General features: G+C 44.0%; 1 protein-coding gene across 2 annotated transcripts; it reads left to right on the top strand.

Moving 5' to 3' along the window:
- The first annotated feature begins 4,237 nt into the window (after positions 1-4,237).
- TMED8 (transmembrane p24 trafficking protein family member 8) lies at positions 4,238-20,033 on the top strand. Of its 2 annotated transcripts, none has more exons than XM_082284282.1 (6): positions 4,238-4,347; positions 5,376-5,454; positions 8,011-8,140; positions 9,051-9,192; positions 9,433-9,732; positions 10,864-20,033. In XM_082284282.1, the coding sequence occupies exons 1-6, from the start codon at positions 4,269-4,271 to the stop codon at positions 11,079-11,081; spliced, it is 948 nt and encodes a 315-aa protein (XP_082140408.1). In that variant the 5' UTR covers positions 4,238-4,268; the 3' UTR covers positions 11,082-20,033. The 2 variants fall into 2 exon arrangements, with proteins under 2 accessions (XP_082140408.1, XP_082140407.1); XM_082284281.1 differs by lacking the exon at positions 4,238-4,347 and adding an exon at positions 6,751-6,815 and having other exon boundaries at positions 5,386-5,454.
- Positions 20,034-21,677: the final 1,644 nt, after the last annotated feature.

Below are 21,677 nucleotides of genomic sequence, written 5' to 3'. Positions count from 1 at the left end.
ATCTCAAGAAAGCCATTGAATCCTGACAACATACTAATGATTTTGTCAGGCGTACTCTTTCTGTTGAGCTAGGCTTTCATCGGCACTTCCACTTCCTTGCTGGTGAGAATTCATCCCACCCTCACCGCCACAGACTATATGATATGTCCTTCAAGGAAAAAGGAAGTAACTGGATATTCTGTCCAAATCCACCTGGGACAAAGCAATTTTTACTCCCTAAATTCTTTAATTCAGTATTCTTTTATACTTTCTGCCGCCATCTATCATGTGTTTCAGTAGTGTTTACCATGATAAAACACTGCCTGCCTGGTTTTGCCTCACAGGAAATCATTTGTGTGGTGAGGCCAAGGATTAGTTTTGCATGTTGCGCTTAGACCCCTTGCTTAATTATGATTGCTGACAGCAGCTGTTGCCACACCTGTACACCAGTTATTGTATATGCCATTTATCTTACATCTGGGCTTCAGAGCAAGCCTGGTCTGCAGACACTGAAGCCTGGGAGAAATCTATTCACTTGAGCATCTGGGAAGTTCTTATCAATTGCTTGTGCTTAAAATATGTCTATGATTGGGTTTTGGTCTCTTTTAATCAACTGTGAAGCAAAGTGAAAGACAGACAATGCTACAGTCTGTTCTACAACCTCCACTTCACTTGGTTCCTGTAAGCAAATGAAGGATTGCAGAAAAGATACAATGTGGGAATGGGTTTGGTGTAATCAAATGTCTAAGAGCTGCAGTGGCAGTTTTTGGAATTGTGAAAAAGTGGAACTGTACTTCCTTGAACAATCTGCAAGGTGATGAGGGTACAGTCTGCTGTGGCTGCTGGGCTTCTTGCAAAGGCAAAAGTGCAGCATGAGTCTCTAATTCTGCCTCTGCATGTCCTGCGATGCAGGGAGAGCATCCACTCCCACCATGGTCTGGGATCCTTGCAAAGAAGGAACTGTAGTATAGGGCTCCAGTCCTGCTTTTTGGATAAACTTTGAGAAAGTGAGGACATCTGCTTTCTTTCCTGTCGGTGCCTTTCTCTCTAGGAAGAGACCCATATTGTCTCTGTATGGGAGTGTGATGGATCTGCTGAAGAGAGGCTCCTCAATCCCCAGCAACTCTCGCACGTGTCGTGAAATTTCCTGAAATATAAGACAAAACACCAGAAATTCTCATTTCTCAAACCAAGACAACAGGGCAACAGCTAAAACCATCCATTCCATGTTATAGCAACAGGAAAAAGAAGTGATATTCTGAATTTTGGTACAGTTTCATGCTTGAAGTTGCAACACATGGGGGATCTGAACCCAAAAGCCCCATGTGACATTGTAAAAGCAGCGCAGATCACTTTCTCTCCAGATTTACTATCAGGGATGACATCACATCTGGTCTCTTAGTGGCGTAAATATAGCCCTGCTTTCCTCCTTGTACTTCAGGGACAAACAAGTTATGGGTGAATGAACTGCAGCCTCTTCTGCTTAATACAAAATCATGGATGTTTGTTAAATTATAATGTGAATGACAATCTACACAAAGGTGTAAAAAATTATTAGCAAAAAGTCATATTGTTCATTTAGAAAATGATGAGTGTATGGTTGTCTGAGCCAGCTGGACCTGGAACTGTGAGTGAGCAGTACCTTGTCATTGTTTTTGAAGCAACTTCTGAGAATTTAAGCATCTAATTTGACTGAAGCTTCAAAATACAATCTGCAAGATTTTACTGATCTTTCACAGTATTTGCTCAAAACCTTCCCTCAACTTTAGCTTGACTCTGAAGAGTAGTACCCTACTTTTTGTTATAGCAAAAGAACACCAGACTTGTATCTTGAGTGGTTTTAATATTAAAAATACCAGTACAGTGGGATTAAAACCAGCAGTAATGTCACTTGTCCATAGCATAGCTTCCACATAATTAGCTGCATAGTTCTCTACCAAACTGCCATTTCCCCTAAACTGCAAACAGTTTCTGTCTCACTGAGTTGATGCTATCACTCTTATTTCTATAGTAACTGTATCAGTTTCGACTGCTCACAGCCTTTCGTTTATATTTCTTGTTGGGAAATTGCAGCTTTAACTTTTCACCTGCTCTAATACACACTTCCTGAAACACCCAAAGGGCCACATCCTGCAGAGCTCTGCATGCTTGGATTCTATCAGATTAAAGTTCTTTAAAATACAAATAACTGGCAGGATAGGGCATGACCTTTGAGAACATCTAGGTTCCACTGAAGTCTGTGAGATGTTCCCATTTACTTGCAAGCTTTGGAAAACATTACCAAGACAGTCTCATTGCCAAGCTTGCGGCAGTGTCCTGGCTGTCTATTGCTTATCTAAAGGAATTTCAGTTCCCACAAGAGGAAGAATGGGTTACAGTTGATATCTCTAACCCATGGCCTAGTATTACTCAGCAGTTGAACTAACACCATACATAATCCCTATACCCCAGTATGAGGGTAAGGCTTCCAAAGGCTATAAAACTCTTGCCACTTTTGGAAAGCACAAATGACTATAGAGTCTCAATCTGCTTGTACCAGAAATATTAATGAAGGGCTGTGATCTGAAAAACTTGGTGTAAATTGATGCCTTTCTCTCAAAACAACAGGCAAAGTCATGGCACTAGTTAATGTTTTTGGTGGCATATTTAGTTTCAAACAAACAGTTAAGATTGTGCAACCAGACAGAACTGTGGTGAAATTGCATTTTGGTACTGTAGAATAAAACAAATTGCGTTAATAGTCTAGTCACTGGAGCATAAAGCTTCTTCTCTCTTCCTGGAGTGAACTTCTACCTGTGTTTTCTGGTGAAAGCAACTTCAAATTGTGATGCAAAACAGATGATTTGGCTCTATAAATGCAGCCCAAGTCCCTCAGTGGTTTCCACTAGGGAAGGGAAAGAGGGTAATGAAATTTAAGTCAACTTGTTGATTTTCTGAACTTTCAGGAAGTTTTGGAGGGCCAGGCTGTAGCCCCGAAATTCAGCCGTAACTATCAGTATTTGCTAAAGAAAATATGTAGGTTTGAACAGAAAAAGACCAATTACATGTTCATAAAATGAGGAAGATACAGAGCTCGTGTTTGTGTCCAGCAAAGCGTAAAACAAGGAAATAACAAGTGGCCCTTTTGCTGCTTGAGATCAGTGGCTCAATTGCTGCAGGTTAAATCTAACTAGATTTTCAGAAGTTCTACAAATCAGTAAGTGGAAAATTACTTAAATTCTGAGGGTGCGTGCATCTTGCTAAGCAATTTTATGGGGCCAGAGGGGCAGCATAACTTAAAGAAAGGCTAAGCACTTATGGTACCCCAGAGAAGCAGCCCTCGATCTGCAGCCAGCTAAAGACCTATACCTGAATAGACCTATGCTCTAAAAGCGTGACGGTTTGTATAAATTCGGTTGTCCAGTTTCAGGCTCGCTGTCTGAATCAGCGCTCTGCAGACAGGCCCTAGCCCAGCCCGCCTGCCAGCAGGCAGGGTCAGCGCTGGGCGCCGAGGGGCTGAGGGGGGAGCTCCGGGAGCCGCAGCCGGGCGCACCTGCATGTGCCCGAAGTCGGTGACGCCCATGGCGGGGAGGTTGGAGCAGTTGGCGAGGATGAGGCGGCGGCCGGTGATGCCGTTGGCCCTGAAGCATTCCTGGGCAGGGAAGCGGAGGGAAAGGCGGGTCGCACCCTGCCACTACCGGCCCCCCTGCGCTCACACACGCACACGCTCATACACACACTGAGCTCAGGGCCACCGGTCCAGGCGGTGCCGAGGGCGGGGGTTTCTCGCCCGGGCCGGCAGCCCCGCACCTCGTACTGGGGGAAGCCGAGCTGCACCACCCACTCAGCCACCTCGTCGGCGCTCCAGGACAGGAAGGGGCAGACGGGCCCCGGTCCCCCCACGCCCTCGGGCTCAGGCTGCGGCCCTTCAGCCACCCCAGGCCCCGCGGGACCCGGGCGCGGTTCCATCGGCTCCATCCCCAGGCCCCCACGGCAACGCGTCCTTCCGGGACCCCGTTACCTTGGCAACCATCACTTCCTGGAGGTGCGCCCCGTTCTCCCTTCCGCCACTCCCTCCCTGCTGTCAGCCTGCAACGCCGCCCGCGCCCCGCGGCTCTGCAGAACTAAATGTTGATTGGCTGCGTTGTCGAGGGGGGAGGCTGAGGGACGAGCACCGAGGCGCCACCATCTCCCTGCGGCTCGGCTGACACGCACTCGCTCGGGTGTTTCCGTCCCCCCCGCTCGGGTGTTTCCGGCCTCCCCGCTCCGGCCGCGCTCGGGTGTTTCCGGCCGTCCGCCGAGCCGTGCCCATGTCGGACGCGCTGTCCGCCGCCGCCGGCTCCCGCTCCGAGCCCCCGGGCGGCGACACCGCGCCCCGGGGCCCCGCAGGTACGGGCAGGGTAGGGCAGGGGGCAGCCCGGGGGCAGCCCGGGGGCGCGAGTTTAGCGTTGGCCTTACGGGGAGAGTTTCCTTTACGTGATGGATTTGCTCGTTTCCGCCGGAGAAGCCGTTTCCACGGTGGCAGCTCCCTTCGGAGGCAGTGCGGTGCCCGCTGCGGAGAGCAGCGCCGCGGGTGCCGCTCGCGGTGCCGGCTTTGCGGAGAGGGCCGGGCTGTGGTCTCTGCGCGACTCGGCAACTCGGGCGCCTGGAACTGCAGCAAGAGTTCCTCCCGGTGCGGTGGGAAGAGGGAGGATTGATGGAGGTTTGTGCTTTCCCCGGTGAGAGAGGCCCCGTCTAGCCTGGAGCTCTACTGCGCCGTGGGCTGCGTGCCCCTGGGCTGGAGCTGCCTCCTTCTCGCACCGACTCTTGAGAATGGCCAGCGGCTCCAAGGGGCATCAGCGACCTGCAAAAGCTGGAACTTGTCCGTGCCCTGTTCCCTGCCTTCATGCGATCGGAGAGCAGCGCTGTGGAGCGCGCCCCGCAATCGTATGGGGACAGAGCTTTCCCTGAGTTCAGCAGACTCGGGGAAGACCAGGAGCCATCTTTATAGACAGTCCTTTTAGCACGGACCTAGCAATTTCCATCTCGTCAGTGCCCTTTGTGAACTGCTGCATGATTGCTTTTTCCAGGGCTTTGTCAGCTCAGCTTTACATGATGAAATTTGGCCTTGTTCTGTCCTTCTAAAGCTAGGATTAGTAGTTCCTGAATGAACCCTGCTTCTGAGAATGGCTTTACACCAAAAACATGCATAGATTTTTGTTCTCCCTTTCCTAGGGTTGAGTCCCTTAAAAATCTTTGTTCTGCAAGGTTCTAGATACAGCTCATAACATGAAAAACTGGTTGGCACAGCTCTTTGTTTCACAGCTGTGTGACCTTGTCAACGTTTGAGTGCTGGCTGCAGTTTTTTCTTCCTGTCAGTGTATTATAAACAGCAACATTTATTTCACCTTCTCTTCGTATATTTTGTTTGTTGTTAGAAAATGAAGACTCAGCCCAAAAGACAGAGCCTGCAGATCAGCTTGTTGATTCTTTGGAGTCCAGTACTTCGCAGAGCGGGTAGGAAAACCTTACTGTGTGTTGTACCCCACATGCATGACAGTCTGTTTCACTCCCCATGACCTTTCCTGTGTGGCAGTTTGTTCTGTGCAGGTAAAAAGAAGGGGCTGGAGACTGGATTGTCTGCTTTGGGACAGTATATACCGGAATCAGTACGGGAGGGCCTGTTCTTACAGGCTTTAAGGTTGTTTTAAAGCTTGTGAAGCATACTTCATGGCTCAGCTATTCAAATCACAGAGTCATACAGCTTGAAAGGAACCCTGCAAAGTTTTATAACCCATTATAAGAGCTAGTACATTTTCAGGGGAAAATTTCCTGTGTCCTGTCTGAGGGATACGTCAATAATTGAGCATGCCCACTGTCTATAAATCTGGGGGAAGCTGTTTTCTTGACAAAATTTTGGCTTTTTTCTTCATCATTTTTTTTCTGTGTCTCTCCATTAATGCTGCTGATCAACCCTGTTATCAGATGTTTGATTTGTTGGTATCTGCTGGGCATGTGGTGTTTGTAGCTAAGTAATTTTATTGGTTAGAAGCAGTAATACTGTGCAGTGAAGCTTCATTTGGCGTTACACATTTTTTGCACAGGATACAATTTCAGAAATGTGTAAGTTAGTTACAGTAGGTAAACCACAACTTCATCAAAAAGATGCAAAAATCCAGGAAAAAAAAACTCCACATCAAACTACCCTTCTTACTAAAACAGCAGTTTGATGCCATCTTGGTTTGATGCTGCTGACACCTCTATCAGCCTTCCTGTCTGTAAATGAGTTCTTCCATCTTTTTATTATATTCTCTAATTTTCTTTGAAGAGATTAATACAGACTGTGAGCAAAATGGCCAATGTAGATAATGGATACTTGTGGACATTACCTATTAAATTTGTCTTAATTTAGTTCTTCTTTGAAAGGGGTGGAGATGGTCCAAAAGGTTTGTGTGAGGAGGAATCAGCTGAATCTGTCTTTGTAAGTCTGCTTGTAAAGCTTGTGTAACTCTTCCTAGTCTTTCAGTGAGACTATTGGGTATCAGTGGTATCTAGAGGAAAAAAATCCCAAGCTGTAAGCTCCTGTGTTGATGGAGAGCTTTTTGAGCAGATGTGTGCACCTATGGTAGCAACTGACCAAATAGCCCATCTAGGTGTGTTCATGCAACTGCTAAACTAAAATGCAAATGGGCTGGAAAACAACAGCATGGAAGTCCAAGAATTCTTCCTTTAAAAAATTGTTCCCACCAAGTGTCCCTTCTTATCTTGTCCATCTGCTGCCATTTTGTCAACCTGTTATTCATCTCATTTTAGTTGTTCTTACAGACGTTCTGGTCTATTGTGCCAATTCTAGGAAAGGAAATCACTGTTGGGAGAATGTAAGTAAAAAATGGCTTTGTTTCTGGATAGATTCTGTAGTGCCATAGGAGTAACAATTTGAAAACAAAAGCCACATTTGCCCTGTTCAAGTCTTCTCTGTGGATGCAGAATTTGTCTTAATTGAGCTGTGTATATTTTATTTTAATTATTCCAAACTATACTTATGGTCTGCTTCCTTGCTAATGAGAGTATTTCTCATTTCTGAAAGGAGACATTTGAAGAAATGCATGTTTTTTCCATTCATGCTGTGTTCTCATGTTTCTGATCCTTTAGAGCAAGGTAGTTGACGTTGGTTTTATAGTGCTGTGAGAAGGTTTTGATTTTCAAAAGCGGAAATGTTTCTATTCTTACTTAATACTAGCTTGCTTCTCATAGAATTTTCACATACGTAATGAGATCATTACAGAGGACACTCTTCTGGCATCTGAGTTCATTTGGGATGATAAGTCCAGCTATAGACAACATGCAGCAATTTTTTTTTCAATATAATTTAGAAGAAAATCCTCAACAGAGAATAAATGCCAAAGATGTTTCCTTTCTTGCCCATTCTTTTCCTGCTATGTGCCATTCTTATTGTTTTAGCATGTCCATTTTCTTTTGTTACAGTCCTGTACTTGGACCTCTTTGCTTAAGTTATTGTGCTGCCCTTTGTATTTCTTACTGCTTATCTGTGGATTGTATTTGAATATGGCAAAGAGACACCTGGGTGCTCTCTTTCTCTGTTGGCGTTGCTAGTAGGAAAGGCATATTGGGTGACTTAAATAGAGGGCATTCTCAGGATGGCTGTCAAAATTGTTCTGAATTCTTTCACTGATCCAGTTGACCTCTGATGGAGTATGCAGATGCCATGCAGTAGCTGGCATAAAAGTAGTTGTCCTTTCTTGGCCAGAAAAGTTGCTGCTGCTGTCTCTCCTTAGTATAGTGTTGGTGAGCCAGCATGCTGTGGGGTGAGTGCAGTGAATTTCTGCTATCTAAAGGATGGTAAATCCCACTGAAGTTGCTCCCCCTGGCTCACATGGAAGGTAGTCATGCAGAGATGGCAGGACTGGGGTGGGGAGGGGTTCTTTGTCCAGTTGGCAGGTGCTGACCGTAGAAGCTTGTTCCTTCAGTTCATTTGAATTCCAGAGCAGTGATTCCTGTGCTGGCTGTGCCCTGGGTGCAAGTGCTGAATTGTACACTGTCTTCCTCCAAAAGGTCACAGATTGGGGCGCACCTGAGTACAGGCACAACAGAGCACTCAAAGAAAGAAGTTGGCATTCTGGAAGATCAGAAAGTGGCTGAAGTAGAAGAGAAGCTGCCTGACCAAATCCAGTCCCTCAAAAAGGTAGATGTATGTTTCTTATGTCTGAGAACCAAGAAGTGCAGCAACAGTTCTCCCACCCTACTTATGTGCTTACCACAATGGGACTGAGGCTCTAAGGGTTGTGTTAAGAAAAAAGTAGTATTAACATAGATTCAGTTACATTTTGTCCTATACATCCATGGGAGATAAATGGTATCAGTCTAATTTGCAAAATCCCTCTTGTGCCTTCAGTTAGTCCTTGCTTCCTAGCTGACTGAGGCTTCAAGGTAATTCTCACCTTCCGCTCTTACCTGGTGCTTCTGGAAATTCCATTCTTGCAGAGTAATGGAAGAGGGAGCTGAAAGTCCCTTGTTTCTTCTTGTGAGCAGCCAATTTGTTTGCCTTACAGATAGCCAGGAAAACCTGTGGAAGTGACACCCAGTTCAGGACCTGTGAGTTTGCATATATGAGGAGAGAGGCCCTAGTGAACCAGATGAACTTCTAACTAGGATGCAGCAATGACAGTTTGATTGTGGCTGTAGTCTGGATGCACACAGAGCTGAAAGGCTCTCCCTAGAGAGATTGTGTGTTGGGAATTCTTTCCAAGAATAGTCAGCTAAATCTATGAGGCTGTTGCTTTGTTGAGGGGTGACAATTAACTCTGATGCAAGTGCAAAAATGCGCCTGCTCAGGGACTCCTGGGGCAGCCAAGGGGGGTGTAATTTGTGACACTAATGCAGTGTTTTACTTCAAAGTTCATTACTTTGGTGCAGTGGGGGAAACAAAGCTGAGAGGTGTCTCAGAGCTGGCCAACACTAACAATAGAAGCTTCTGCAGGTCTGAGTTGGTTTCATAAAGATGCCTGAATTACTAATGGGTTGTTTCAAATCCAGGCAGAGACTTTTTAACCAGGATGGTCTTTGTGACAATGTTTCTTTTGTGCTTTGTGCAGGAAGCTGCTGTTCGGGTAACCAACTACCATGTACCTCAGGGAGTGGGGGATATAGTCATGATTCAGTCCGATCACACTGGTGCTGTGGATATCCTTTCAGCTGAGCTGGAGACTGCAGACCTCCTTGGGGAGCAGAGGAAAGGTGAGTCCTGAAGGCAGAACTCTGGATAATTTTTTAAGTGCCTGCCCTTGCTAGAAGAGCAGAGACTGTCCTGGAGACACTAATTCCTGCTGGAAATTTGGGCTCCTGGCTAGTGGAAAAACTTCACATCTGGAGCTTCTGGGAGCAGGCCCCTTTTCAGAAATAGCTTCACTGTTTTCAGGTAACCGTTTTTCAGTAGTGAAAAGTCATGTAAGCCTGTGATCATTTCCCTTGTCTCAGCTCAGCCTCCCCCTCTGGCTGCACCTACCATGTGGACCACCGAGAAGATGAAGGAATTCAAAGCCAAGATGGGAAAGGAGAAGAATGGCCGGATGGTGGTGAAGCGAGGCGAGGTGGTGACAGTCCGTGTGCCAACCCATCCCGATGGGAAATGCATTTGCTGGGAGTTTGCTACGGATGACTACGACATTGGGTTTGGAGTCTATTTTGACTGGACCACAGTTACTAGCACTGCCATTACTGTTCAGGTCAGTGAATCCAGTGATGAGGAGGATGAAGAAGAAGACGAGGAAATTGAAGGTTAGTGCAGATCTTATAAAGGTTAATTTGTGGTGCTTGTTGCCATGCTGCTGAGAATATCTGTCAAATGCTATAATTTCCATCTACTTTGTTTAGTCAGCCCATTTGCTATCTCTGCAGCCTTTTGGGTTCTTGGTTAGAGTGATAAAAAAGCATTTGGCCCTTCCTGCTTCAGCATATCTCAGTGGGTGTCCTCTCCAAGAGCATTCTTAAAATTGAACATGTTGAAAAATAAAATCAGAATTTGCTCAGTCAACTTCTACCTGATAAAAAGATTAAAGTCTGAAATTTTAACCTGACTGATTTTCTTAGACTCTCAGACTGAGAAATTTTTGGTGGTGAGTGGAGGCAAAAAGATTTTGTTTTGGGGTGTTTGTTTTTTTAGTTTGTTGGTTGGTTCTTGTTTTGTTTTCTGTTTGGTTGGTTTTTTGTTTGGTTTTGGGTTTTGTTGTTGTTTTTTTGGGGGGTGGGTGGGTTTTTTTGGTTGTCATTTGTTTTGGGGGTTTTTTGCTTGTTTTTTGTTTTTTTTTCTTGTTTTCTTTTTTTCCCCAGTACATCAGTAGCTCCTTCTGACTGTATTTGAAATGTCCTCTACCCGTGTCACTGTACTTGGGAAATACACAGCAATGTTGCGTGTTCTGTGGCTTCAGTGTATGTGTAACCAGTGTAGCTGGGAGGCTGGCATCTGAATTTTGCAGGCCCTGTAAACAGGGGTAGGTTCCTGTATGAGGAATCCTCTTGGAGAAGGGAATTGAGGATGTAGACACTATGAGGTAACAGCTAAGAGCTTTCCTGCCTCTCTTTGCTTCAAGTCTGTATCATGGGACTGCTGTTGTGTGTATAAAAGCAGTGAGGTGTCTAAAAGGTAAGAGAGGAGACTGGACTGGCAGTCTAGTAAATACTGTCCCATCAGTATTCCCAAAGGAACAGGTTCTTGGTATGACCTTTGTTATGATAAGGAAGACTGGACTTTGTGGGAATTACTTGCAGAAAGGTCAGAGGAGATGCTCTGGGTAATGCTGTCACAGTTAGCCTTCTGTATAGCTTCACGTCTGTGTTGCATTCTGGTTTTAGTCTTTATCTGGCTTAACTGGTTCTGGCCTACTTACTTGTCTCCTCTCTCCCATTCAGGACTGTCCCCTGTAGGTGATGTAGAGCGGGGTTCCAAAAGCTATCTGCGGAACCGCTACGGAGAGATCATGCCTGTGTACCGCAGGAACAGCCATCGGGAGGTACAGGCAGGCAGCCACGAGTACCCGGGCGAGGGCATCTACCTGCTGAAATTTGATAACTCGTACTCTCTGCTCCGCAATAAGACTCTGTTTTTTCACGTCTACTACACCAGCTGAAGAAGAGGGAAAGGGCAAGGATGGCAGGCAGGTGATGGTGAGTGTAGCAGGCTGCCACCCAGCCCTGGTACCACCTGATGGGTACTGCTGTGTGACAGAACGAAGGCGCAATTCTGCCAGCTCTTCTTTGAACACGAACTGGTTTCTTCCCACACCTTCCTTCTCCACTGTCCCAGGGAGAAAGGTAGTTGTGACTGCCTGGTTGTTCCCAGGCAGCTGCTCTTTCTCTAAAACTTTGGGAGGTCTGCTCCATGCAGGCAGTGGGCTGGACCTTCACATCACAGCTGGCAATTGCCCAGAAGCCAGGTTCAGGTGGTTGTGGTTCTGATCTGTTGTGCTGGTACAAAATGAAGTGAAAATAATCTGTTACTGTTTTGTGAATAACTTTTCCAACTCTCCTGCTGCATCTGCGTCACTAGAGGGCAGCTGTTAGTTTCAGTGAGCCAGAAGCACAGCTGGCTTGTCACTTAGCCAGGGCAACCCCATCACCTACCATCACTACAGGCACCAGCAGTCTGTGCTTCCTTCACTCGCGCAAATGGGTGGTAGTGTAGCTGGCCAGCAGCAGCCCGTGCTGCAGTGGCTTGGCAGTGCTACAACAGGTGGGCCCTAAATAGCAGTCACAGCTCATGTTTGAACGGGGTGGGAGCAGGGTGCACAGCTCATAGTCCATAAGAAGGCTTTCCTACAGATTAAGAATTGGATGTTATATCTGTTGATTGTAGGCGTATGTAGATGATTAAAACCTCAGTGATTACCAAAAGTTTTTCCTGTAATCCAGATGCGAAGCAGAAAACATTACTTACTGCCATGCTGAATGAATACAAAACGGTTGGAATACAACCAATAAATATACAGGAAATGTTTCTTAGTAGCAGCATGTTCGTTCACTGGTATTGCAAACATATTTAGCAAGGAAAAGGCTCCCAGAGAAATGCAGTTTGTCAGCTGCTATTGCTGTTGCAAAGGTATTGTTAGGAAGTTCCCTGGCATGTTTTGGTGACTAGTGATGGTATTAGTTATCACCTTCTGCTTAAGTAGTGACTGAGTTGAACAAGGAGAAGTTAATCCATCAGAGATGAATTTTAAAATATGTTTATTTGTAACTGTTGTTTATTTTAATACTTTTAACTTGAAATTGTTCTCTTTTCTAAGAATACTGCTGTATTTACATTTTGATACCTCTTTGCAGAGACACAAAATGACTTTCCATGGTAATACTAGAAAAGTTCTGAGTTTTATTTTTAAATCATCCAGGTAAAGCACCTCTACTTGGTCCATTCCTTCTATTGAGAGGACATGATGGACAAAATTATTTGGGGTAGTTAAAGCCAAAGATTTTGCTCTCGTTGGAGGGCTGCATATTTCCTATTAAGGATATATTGTAATGCTGTGCAATTTGCTCCATATTCAAGCTCTTACTTTTAACTATCTCTGCTTACTGATTCACTGCGCCAGAGCACTTAGGTCAAAATGGTAAGAGAGGGAGCAGTCAGTACAGTAGAGCAGCCCAAGCTGGGAGCAGGAGGAGTGAAAATTGCAAGAGCGCTGCTTGGAGCACAGTGGCTTTCTGGGGGAGTGGGCAAGGAGCAGTGTTGTTGCTGCTTTGGGCCCTGAGATGGGGAGAAAACAACCACCTTCCTCAAAAGAGAGAGTGTGTTCACCAGGGGTGGGGGGAACTGCACAGCTGCCTTATTCAAGCAGGTCAAGCACAGGGAGACAGGGGCTTGGTATCTGTCAGAGCAAGATGCTGTTTCATTTAGCAGCTTGGAGAAGGCTGTTCTTTCCTTTAACCTCTCTTGGATGAAATGAAGAACCATCCTGCGGCCTTTCTACAGCATTTGAATCAGGCCTGAGCAATTTAGGTAAGGTGTTTGTTTTTTTTTTTTTCATCCTTTGTCTATCAAGTTCCTAGATATTGCTGATGGAGTGACACACTTCACTCCTAACAAAGAGGTGGTAGTAGTATGTTTGCTGACATAAAACATCAATTTAACAACATTTCATAGTTGGTGTGTTGTGTATAGACTAGGGTATGAGAGGCTGGAGAGCAGCACTGCAGAAAGGGATCTGGAGGTCCTGGTTGATGGCAAGTTGAACATGAGCCAGCAGTACCCTGGCAGCCAGGAGGGCCAACCATGTCCTGGGGGGCATCATTGCCAGCCGGGCAAGGGAGGGGATTGTCCTGCTCTGCTCTGCACTGGGGCGGCCTCACCTCAGGTTCTGTGTGCAGTTTTGGGCACCACAATATAAAAAAGACATGAAGCCATTAAAGACCATCCAGAAGAGGACCACAAGGATAGTGAAGGGTCTGGAGGGGAAGCCATGTGAGGAGTGGCTGGGGTCACTTGGTCTGTTCAGCCTGGAGAAGAGAAGACTGAGGGGAAACCTCATTGCAGTTACAACTTCCTTGTGAGGGGCAGGCACTGATCTCTTCAGTCTTGTGACCAGTGACAGGACTTGAGGAAATGGCATGAAGCTGACTCAGGGGAGGTTTAGGTTGGATATTAGGAAAAGGTTCTTCACCCAGAGGGTGGTTGAGCACTGGAACAGGCTCCCCAGGGAAGTGGTCACAGCACCAAGCCAGAGTTCAAGGAGTGTTTAGACAACACTCTCAGGCACATGTTCTGATTGTTGGGGTGTTCTGAGACAGGAGTTGGACTTGGTGATCATGATGGGTCCCTTCCAACTCAACATACTCTATGATTCTATGAACCTTTTGTACCGAGTCCCTGGAAAACACCTTAAAACTATTTATGATCACACAGAAAACACTATGGACCAATGCCAGAAGAGAGGCTGCACATAAAATACAACAGTTGGTCATGTCCCAGAGCAATAGGATCAGCCACATACATGTGTGGTCAATACTGCCAGGGTTCTTCAATCTGTTCTGCAGGCTCTGGGAAAACTTGGTGGTGTTGAAACTCAGTGGTGAAGCTCTGCAGGACTGTTAGAGGAAATAAAAAAGAGCAATTACATTCTTCTTAGAGGTTTCACTAGGTTGTTCCTTATATTATTTTTTATGTTGTTAATTTGGAAAAAATACCTTTGTTCATCACTCAATGCTTGTCATGGAAGTGCTTTTGTAAAGTGGGTACAAGCTTAAGTCAATCTGTGAACTCCCAACTGTCACAAGTTTATGGAATTTCACTTAGTTCCGTTACCTAAAAGACTGCATCAGGTAGAATCGTACAGTAGAGGATCAGACTAATAATTTTCTTCAAACAGATGATGTAGGAAGTAAAAGATACCAACAACAGGAAAATGGCAAGTTTATTTAGTAAATGCTTTAATAACACAAGCCAGCTTCTGAAAATAAGGTCATTGCTGGAATTAACTGTCCCAAATTGTTAGGAGCTTGGACTATACTTCTTTTTCAGCTTCAGAGGGTCTTAGGAGACAGAGGAAAAAAGGTCTGCATTCTTAAAAATTATGGTCTCTATCCATCAGATACACACTGTAACAGCTGATGTGAAGCAGGAAAATCTAAGGAAGTGCAATAATTCCCATCCAGACAGAAATTTCAAAAATTCTCAAAAAAACGCAGGCTCTTTAGGTCTTTAGACTGAGAAAAGTGTTTAAGTAACTGGTTTTAAGAAATGAGATTTTTTTTATGGGTGGTTTTATAAAAGAAGTAAACATTTCATTAAAAGTTCATTGAAACTGTCATTGCTAATAAAATCTGAAACACTCAAGAAGCACAGTAACAGGTTCATTATATTTTGCTATTCATTCCAATATAGTAAAATAATTTTTTTGCTATTCATACTAATATAGTAAAATAATTCCTTAACAAGCTGATAGCCAAACCCAGCAGTAGAAGTTGAGTGTTATGAGGGCAATTTGCAGCTCAGGCCACCTGAGTTATGCATCACATTCTGCAATTGACAGTATCCTTTCATAACAGCTTCTGGTTTAAAGGAGAGTTGAGTTAGAAAAGCAAATCACAAGCAAGTATGTTTGGGGATTTTACTCCCCCACCCTTTCTAAAGTATTGGTTTGTGAATAATGAAAGTTACTGATTAAAAATGGGACAAAGAGATTCATGAAGCATCATTCAGACAGCAGGCATCAGTCATGTCAGTCAGCTCACACACTTACAGTACAAAATACTTGGACAGACACGGTCTGTAAGGTAGGGCTGTGCCAGGAACATCAGAACTGACTGACATGGCTGCAACGTGCAACTCCTCCGCTGCTTATGGACTACAGTACATACATGCCTCATGAAGCACTACATGCAGCAGTAACTGGAACATGCCCAGTTCTCCCCAGATGTTCTAGAGGCTGTTCTCATGGCTTCCAGACCCATCCTCTCTCCCTCCTCACCAGGTATCCTGCACTCAGGTCAGTGCTGTGAACCAGATGTAACCCATCTCCTGCACACTCAGCCCCACAGGTACAGCACCCCAGCACATGTAACCTGTCTCCCACACAGCCCTGCAGGTATAGCAGCCTGGTCTAGTTGAAGGTGTCCCTGCCCATGGGAGAGCAGTTGGAACTAAATGATATTCAAGGTCCTCTTTCAATCCAAACCATTCTATGAGTAAATGTGACAATAGTTTAACAAGATTTGATGGCAAGGTATACTAATTGTTTACTGCATAGAGAACAGGGTTAGACAAAAACTGTTAGGGAGACCCTCTACTGAGTCATGAGGTTCAGAAAGGACCATTTTACTTTTTAAACTGGAGGGGAATTTATGTGTGGCTGGATCCAGACTTGGTCCTAGACTTGGTCAGCAGTTTACGTCTAAAGGATATTGTGTACAGTCAATTGTGTATCTCACTTAGCTAAGATTTCAAATTTTTGCATGATGATATTAAGCACTTAGTGAGAATTCCTTAGCAAGGAATCTTTCAGCCTCAAGAAGTTAACCCTAAGAGGCATCCCTAGTCAAGTGGAGATGCTGGTGCACAGCCTGCTGCCATGCAGGAGAGGGTAACAGGCCCTAGGCTGTCCACTATTTAGAGTAAGATCGTTGACTTACAGTCATATTTCCTTACTGGCTGTATTTTGGGTTTCCTTGTGCCCAACTGGCCCTTAACTGTTGAGCAAGACTTATGGCCCTTAACTATTGTGTTCTTACCTGCCTTCTCAGAGTCCAACTTAAGCCAGATACAGTCCTCCTGACCACCACTGGTGGCTGGCTATTGCTCAAGCAGAAGAGAGAGGGGAGAGCACACTGTCACTCTAGGCACAAAACAGAAGAAGATGGAATAGACCCTTCGGTCTGACCACAATGTCAGCATTGCCCCACTCAATGGTTGCTGTTGGTCTTTGGCTGTGAGATCTGCAGAACCCTGTGTGTATGTGCTGGTTAACATATGATGCACTATTTGGCACCTAGTCCATTTTCTAATTAGTTTTTATTTATGTTGAAGTGACCTCTGACTTGTATGTACATGAGATATTGCAGAGTTACTGATCCTCAGCTGTACAGCTTGTGCAGGCTAGTGGGTTATCTCTATTTAAAACTATACTGTGGCCTCCCTGTTGCTAGCTTGCAGCTACTTGCCCCTTCTGTCTCATAATAAGGTTTGAAATACATTTTGTCATGTTTTAAAAAATTAGTAAGGCCTGCCTTACAACCAGTTTTGATCACTTGCTGACACATAAATAGTATGTGCCAGTTTTCAAGCCATTAGTTAATGGTTTTTGTTAAGATAAATTGCACTGTAGATGGCAAACCTACTGTTCAGTTCTTGCTTTCTGAAGTGTGGACCAATCTTTAGTAAGGCTCAGGTCAGTCTTTTGGAACTGTGCCTGTCTACCTGGTCTCATTGACTTAAACCCAAAAGCAGCACTGAATGTGGAATCTCATCTGAATGAGTATGTGCCCGGTCTGCAAATGCAGCCTGCCCACAGACAGGCCTGCTGCAGTGGAACTGAAAGCATTTGGTGTGTATTGTTCCACTGCTTAAGTTTCCCAGAAATATCTGATATCTGTTATGAACACAAGATAGTTTTAGGAATATTTAATCTGCAGGAAAGCTTCATAGTTGCACAGGATAATTCCTATTTTTGTTTATTTTCTTATATTTCCACATTATACAAGTATGTCGTTTCTCAGCTATTTAAATAGCATTCATTATCCAAATGACAACTTCTTTTTGGAAGGATACACAGTTTTTATTAATTTTCTGATAAGTCAAATAGCTTGGCTGTGTGGCTAGTGATTAACAGCAACCGTTCCCATTCAATATCAAACCCACAGTTGTTTCAATGAAATAATCTTATTTTGCATGCGTAATTTTTTCAGTTTGGTGTATTTCCTGGATTTGTATTCAATCCTGCTAGCTGGTACGGAAACCCTTCTTATTTAAATAGAGATCTTTGGAATTAGACCTTGAGTCAAGAAAGAAAAATAAATTTAAAATGCAGTTGCACTTCAGAGAGGGAAATTAATCCTTGGGAAACAAAAATTTCTTCTTTGTTTCTGTGGAAGGAAGATTTCAAATAGGTTTTTAATATGTGTTTCTTTTCCCTCTAAATTGTGTCCAGAAATTCAGAAAGCTAAATCACAGAAGAAGCTTCTTTTGCATTTTTGGTTTGCTTTTGTGAAAGCACAAAATTGCTTTACATTTTGTTTTGAATATAATTTAGATCTAAATAAAGTTTGTATGTTCAGACAGAGATATATCCTGTAGCAAAGGACTTGTATAAGTGTTTAGCTATAATAATGGTACTAATTTGTTGGACATTTTTTATGTCAGAGAAGGTAATAAAGTCTCAGTTGTTTTCTCTTTTTTGCTTTAGGTGTAACGTAGCAGCAGGAGTTTAAAATGTATGTGGTTTACTGAGAAGAGAGAGTTAAAATTGCTTAAATCAAGGACCACTACTGGTACTGATTACATTTGCTCAGACTCTTTGGAGGCCTGTAATACATGTTCTCAGGAAAGGTTACTGGGGTGAGACACAGGCTTGTAGCAAATTAATGCTTGAGACCCAGTTAATATGCATGAACAGGTAAGATGAGAATGTGTTAAGAAGAAGAGCTTAGTTGCCTGACTTCAGGTGCTAAGAAAGTCGAGTTACTATGCACTGAGTGTAGAAGGCAGCCACGTGCCTTTCTTTGTGGCTCTACGCTGTCAGCTTGTCTCTCTGTACCTGTGTGTGCATGTAACCTCCATCTATGGCTTGCAGTGGGTCAGTTATTGTGGTGCTAGACCTGGTAAGGTGGGTTTGAGATAAACCTTATTACAGGTCTAGTTGCTGAAAGATTTTGTCATTCTTGTGGGGAATTAGGGTAGAAAATGAATCCCTAAATGAGTTCACTTTCATCCCCACTGCTTATACTCTTCCTTCTTGTCTCACTACCCCTATTAAAGCCACTCTACAGAGGATTTATCACAAGGTGCCTTAGGAACAAAGAACATGTCTGAAATAAGAACCATAGGTGTCATTAATACAAGAGATTTCTTCTTATTTCTCTGCCCATTTGGGTAGGGGGTGGTACTTGCTAAGGTCCAGCATGGAGAGCCCCTCTAGGCTGTTCCTGGAGATCTGATCTGTTCATAGACCGCCTTGTTACTGTAAGATGAGTTATACAATGGTGTTTGAGTTTCCTGGTGCCATACGTTCTTTGCCTTCATATGCTGCTGTCAGATGTCTAGGAACACCAGAGGAGTACTCCTTTTGATATGCTGACACTAAACCCAAGGACCAGAGGAACACTAGATAGAGGAGTGTTTCTTCTGGGCATTCGTAATTTTCTCTAAAAAGAGGGTCGAAATCCAGAGTTGTGAGTGGTGTGTGCTTATGCATATTGAGGCTGGATGAGAGACCAAAGCAACAAAGTTTTTTGTTTGCATTTTTTTTATTTCGACAAGTGTAAAAGAAAAAACTATTTCTCCTTTTCTCATATCTGGGAAAAATATTGGATGTTACAGTGTCATGTAGATGAATGAGAACTTCACAACTGGCAGAATGAAAAGCTGGGAACTGATTGTGTTAAATACATTGCTAATTAGACTGTCAAAGAAGCCAGGAGTCAACGTGCTAAGGCATTTATCTAAAGAAGTTGATTTGCAGTAAATACCAATTAAATAAAGTTTTAGAAGGTACATAAACAGCAGAGTTCAAATGTATATTGCAATGAGGAGAGTTTTCTGTGGGGATATTCCACATTTGTCTGGAGAGAGTCTCTGGCTACTTATTCTGAAACTGTGCTGTTGCAGCTGAAGGTGCATCAGGCCAGGTGGATGGTGGATCTGAGTCCCCTTGGCTTTTCTAGGTTCCATTCTGGATTTAGCATGTTGCTTTCTCAGAATTATCATACATTAAATGTAGCCTTTATTGGGAAGGGAGAGAGGAAGAATTTTCTGATCCATCAGTGAGGGTTATCTGTTTTAAATCTGTCTGGACTGGTGAGTCAAGTCCCTTGGGCAAGAAGCAGGATGCCAGCCACAAAGCTCAGAGCTAAGGACACCTTGCCAAGTAATGACCTTGATGTTTAGGAGCTGTGTTTGGAAATGATAAATAGATGGAGATGGTCTCCCTGCAACCTCCAGGATGCCCTGGGAACTGCTCTCCTCAGAGGGAATCAGGCTCCTTTCCACTCACAGCTCCAAGCCATTAGCACAGGCTTTCGATGGGGAGCACCTTGTAGCTGGTCATACCTTTTTCAGACCTATGTTCTTGTGAACTGTGATGGTTGTTTGTCAGTCCTTATCTATGTGATGTGAATATTTTTGATGTCCTGTGATTTCAAAATTGAGTTCTCAGCACCAACTATTGGCTTTTCATGTGCTCACCAAGAGGTGAGTTTTAAATAGAGAAGAGGATATTTTAACAAAATGTGGCACTGGGCTCTTTCTGAAGGGCTCTTATGAAGGCTATATTTATAGTGTGCTTGCATTCCTTCTACAACTGGTTTGTATTGTTTATATTTGATGTGTTGTGGTTGATTTGTAATAATATATTGGAACTTATTCCCTTTAAATAAACTTTTCACTATGCAACCAAGAACTTTGTCTTCTGTTTAAAACAAGTGAATATCTTGATATGAAAAATTCAACTACAGACCTTCCAGCAAAATAATGTAGTTAGTTTTAGGAGCAAAGCAGAGGCAAATACTCAAAATGTACTTTGCAGTGTACAGCAGATTCTGATTATAAATGGATAGGAAAATGCTCTGTTGTCAGCTTGTGATGAGGGTTCCAGCCAGGAAATTTTTTGTCTGTTAAAATGACTTGCTGAAATGTTTTTCTTGAGATTGTACTGAATGCTTGAGGAATTGGAGAGGAAGAAGCAAGTAGCTAAACCCATATAATGAACATAGGTAGAGTTTGAATACTTTACCCTCCAGTTCTTCATACTGGTACTTGTCACCTCCATTTGCAGAGATCCCCTAGCTCCTTTATTACTTCAGCTTTCAATCTGGAGGATCAAAAAACATCTCTTCAGTTACCAGATACTCATTAAATTGTCTAGAGAAAAGTGTTTGCCCTTCACAGCTCCTCACAGCTGCTTTGCCCATCAGCTTTATCATACTACAAAGGCTCTATTTACATGTTCTGAAAGAAGCACCTGCTGGTCAAAATGAGGAATGATGCCTGCAGCTGGAGTCATCTTTTCTCACCTGTTTCATTTTAAGTTTGGTAGGACAAGTGCTGCAGAGGTTCAATTCTCTGTTCTAGTCCAATGTTTCCTTAGAGCACTTTTATAAACTAATTGATGGGCAGGAGCAATCATAAACCAAGTTGATCCAAAGGACAGATGATTCTGCCAAGTTAAAGATGTTTCATTGCATTTTAAGAACACCAAAGAGAAACAGTGCTACAGCTACTTAATTACCATGCACTCACTATGCATCCTTGTGCTTGGCTCAGGCCCATGGCCAAGAGGAAAACTAAGGAAAACAGCGGGGATGCAGGGAAGTGATGCAACATTTCACATTAGTTCTTCCCATCCACCCCCACTCTGCCACTCCCCTTCTCCCTGCTGTAACTGTTGTGGATGGGCTGGAGCAGAAACACTGATCATGAGGTGCTCTGCGAAGGCCTTGCAGCAGGCTTTGTTGCCTCTGCCATGAAAGTGAATATTCAGGTGAATAGCCTTTAAGCTTAGCAGAGCTACCCATTGTTATACAGGTGGTGTCAGTTACCCAGTGGAACCTCTGTAGTAACACACACATACACACATGCAATTATTAAGGAATATCTGCCACCATCCTGCCTTTCTTTGATACAAGCCCCGACTGCAGAGTAAGAGAAGCAAGGTTCACACCTTCTCTTTTTCATGAAGGCTACAAGAAATGTGTACAGCTACAATCATTTAGGAATTGGCAAGCAAATTATCCCTCTCGGGAAAGGGACATGTGTCTTGGGCTCTAGAAATGGTGAAATGTCTGGAGCACAAGTTCTTTGAGAAGTGGCTGAGGGAGCTGGGGTTGTTTAGGCTGGAGAAAAGGAGGCTCAGGGGAGACTTCATTGCTCCCTACAACTACCTGAAAGGAGGTTGGAGCCAGGTGGGAAGAGGCCTCTTCTCCCAGGCAGCCAGTGATAGGGTAAGAGGACGTAATCTCAAGCTGTGCCAGGGCAGGTTGAGGTTGGGCATTAGAAGGAATTTCTTCACAGAAAGGGTGAGTAG

Source organism: Coloeus monedula (genome assembly GCF_965178545.1).
Source record: "Coloeus monedula genome assembly, chromosome: 6".
Taxonomy (NCBI): Eukaryota; Metazoa; Chordata; class Aves; order Passeriformes; family Corvidae; genus Coloeus; species Coloeus monedula.
This window is presented reverse-complemented; position numbering and strand designations above follow the sequence as displayed.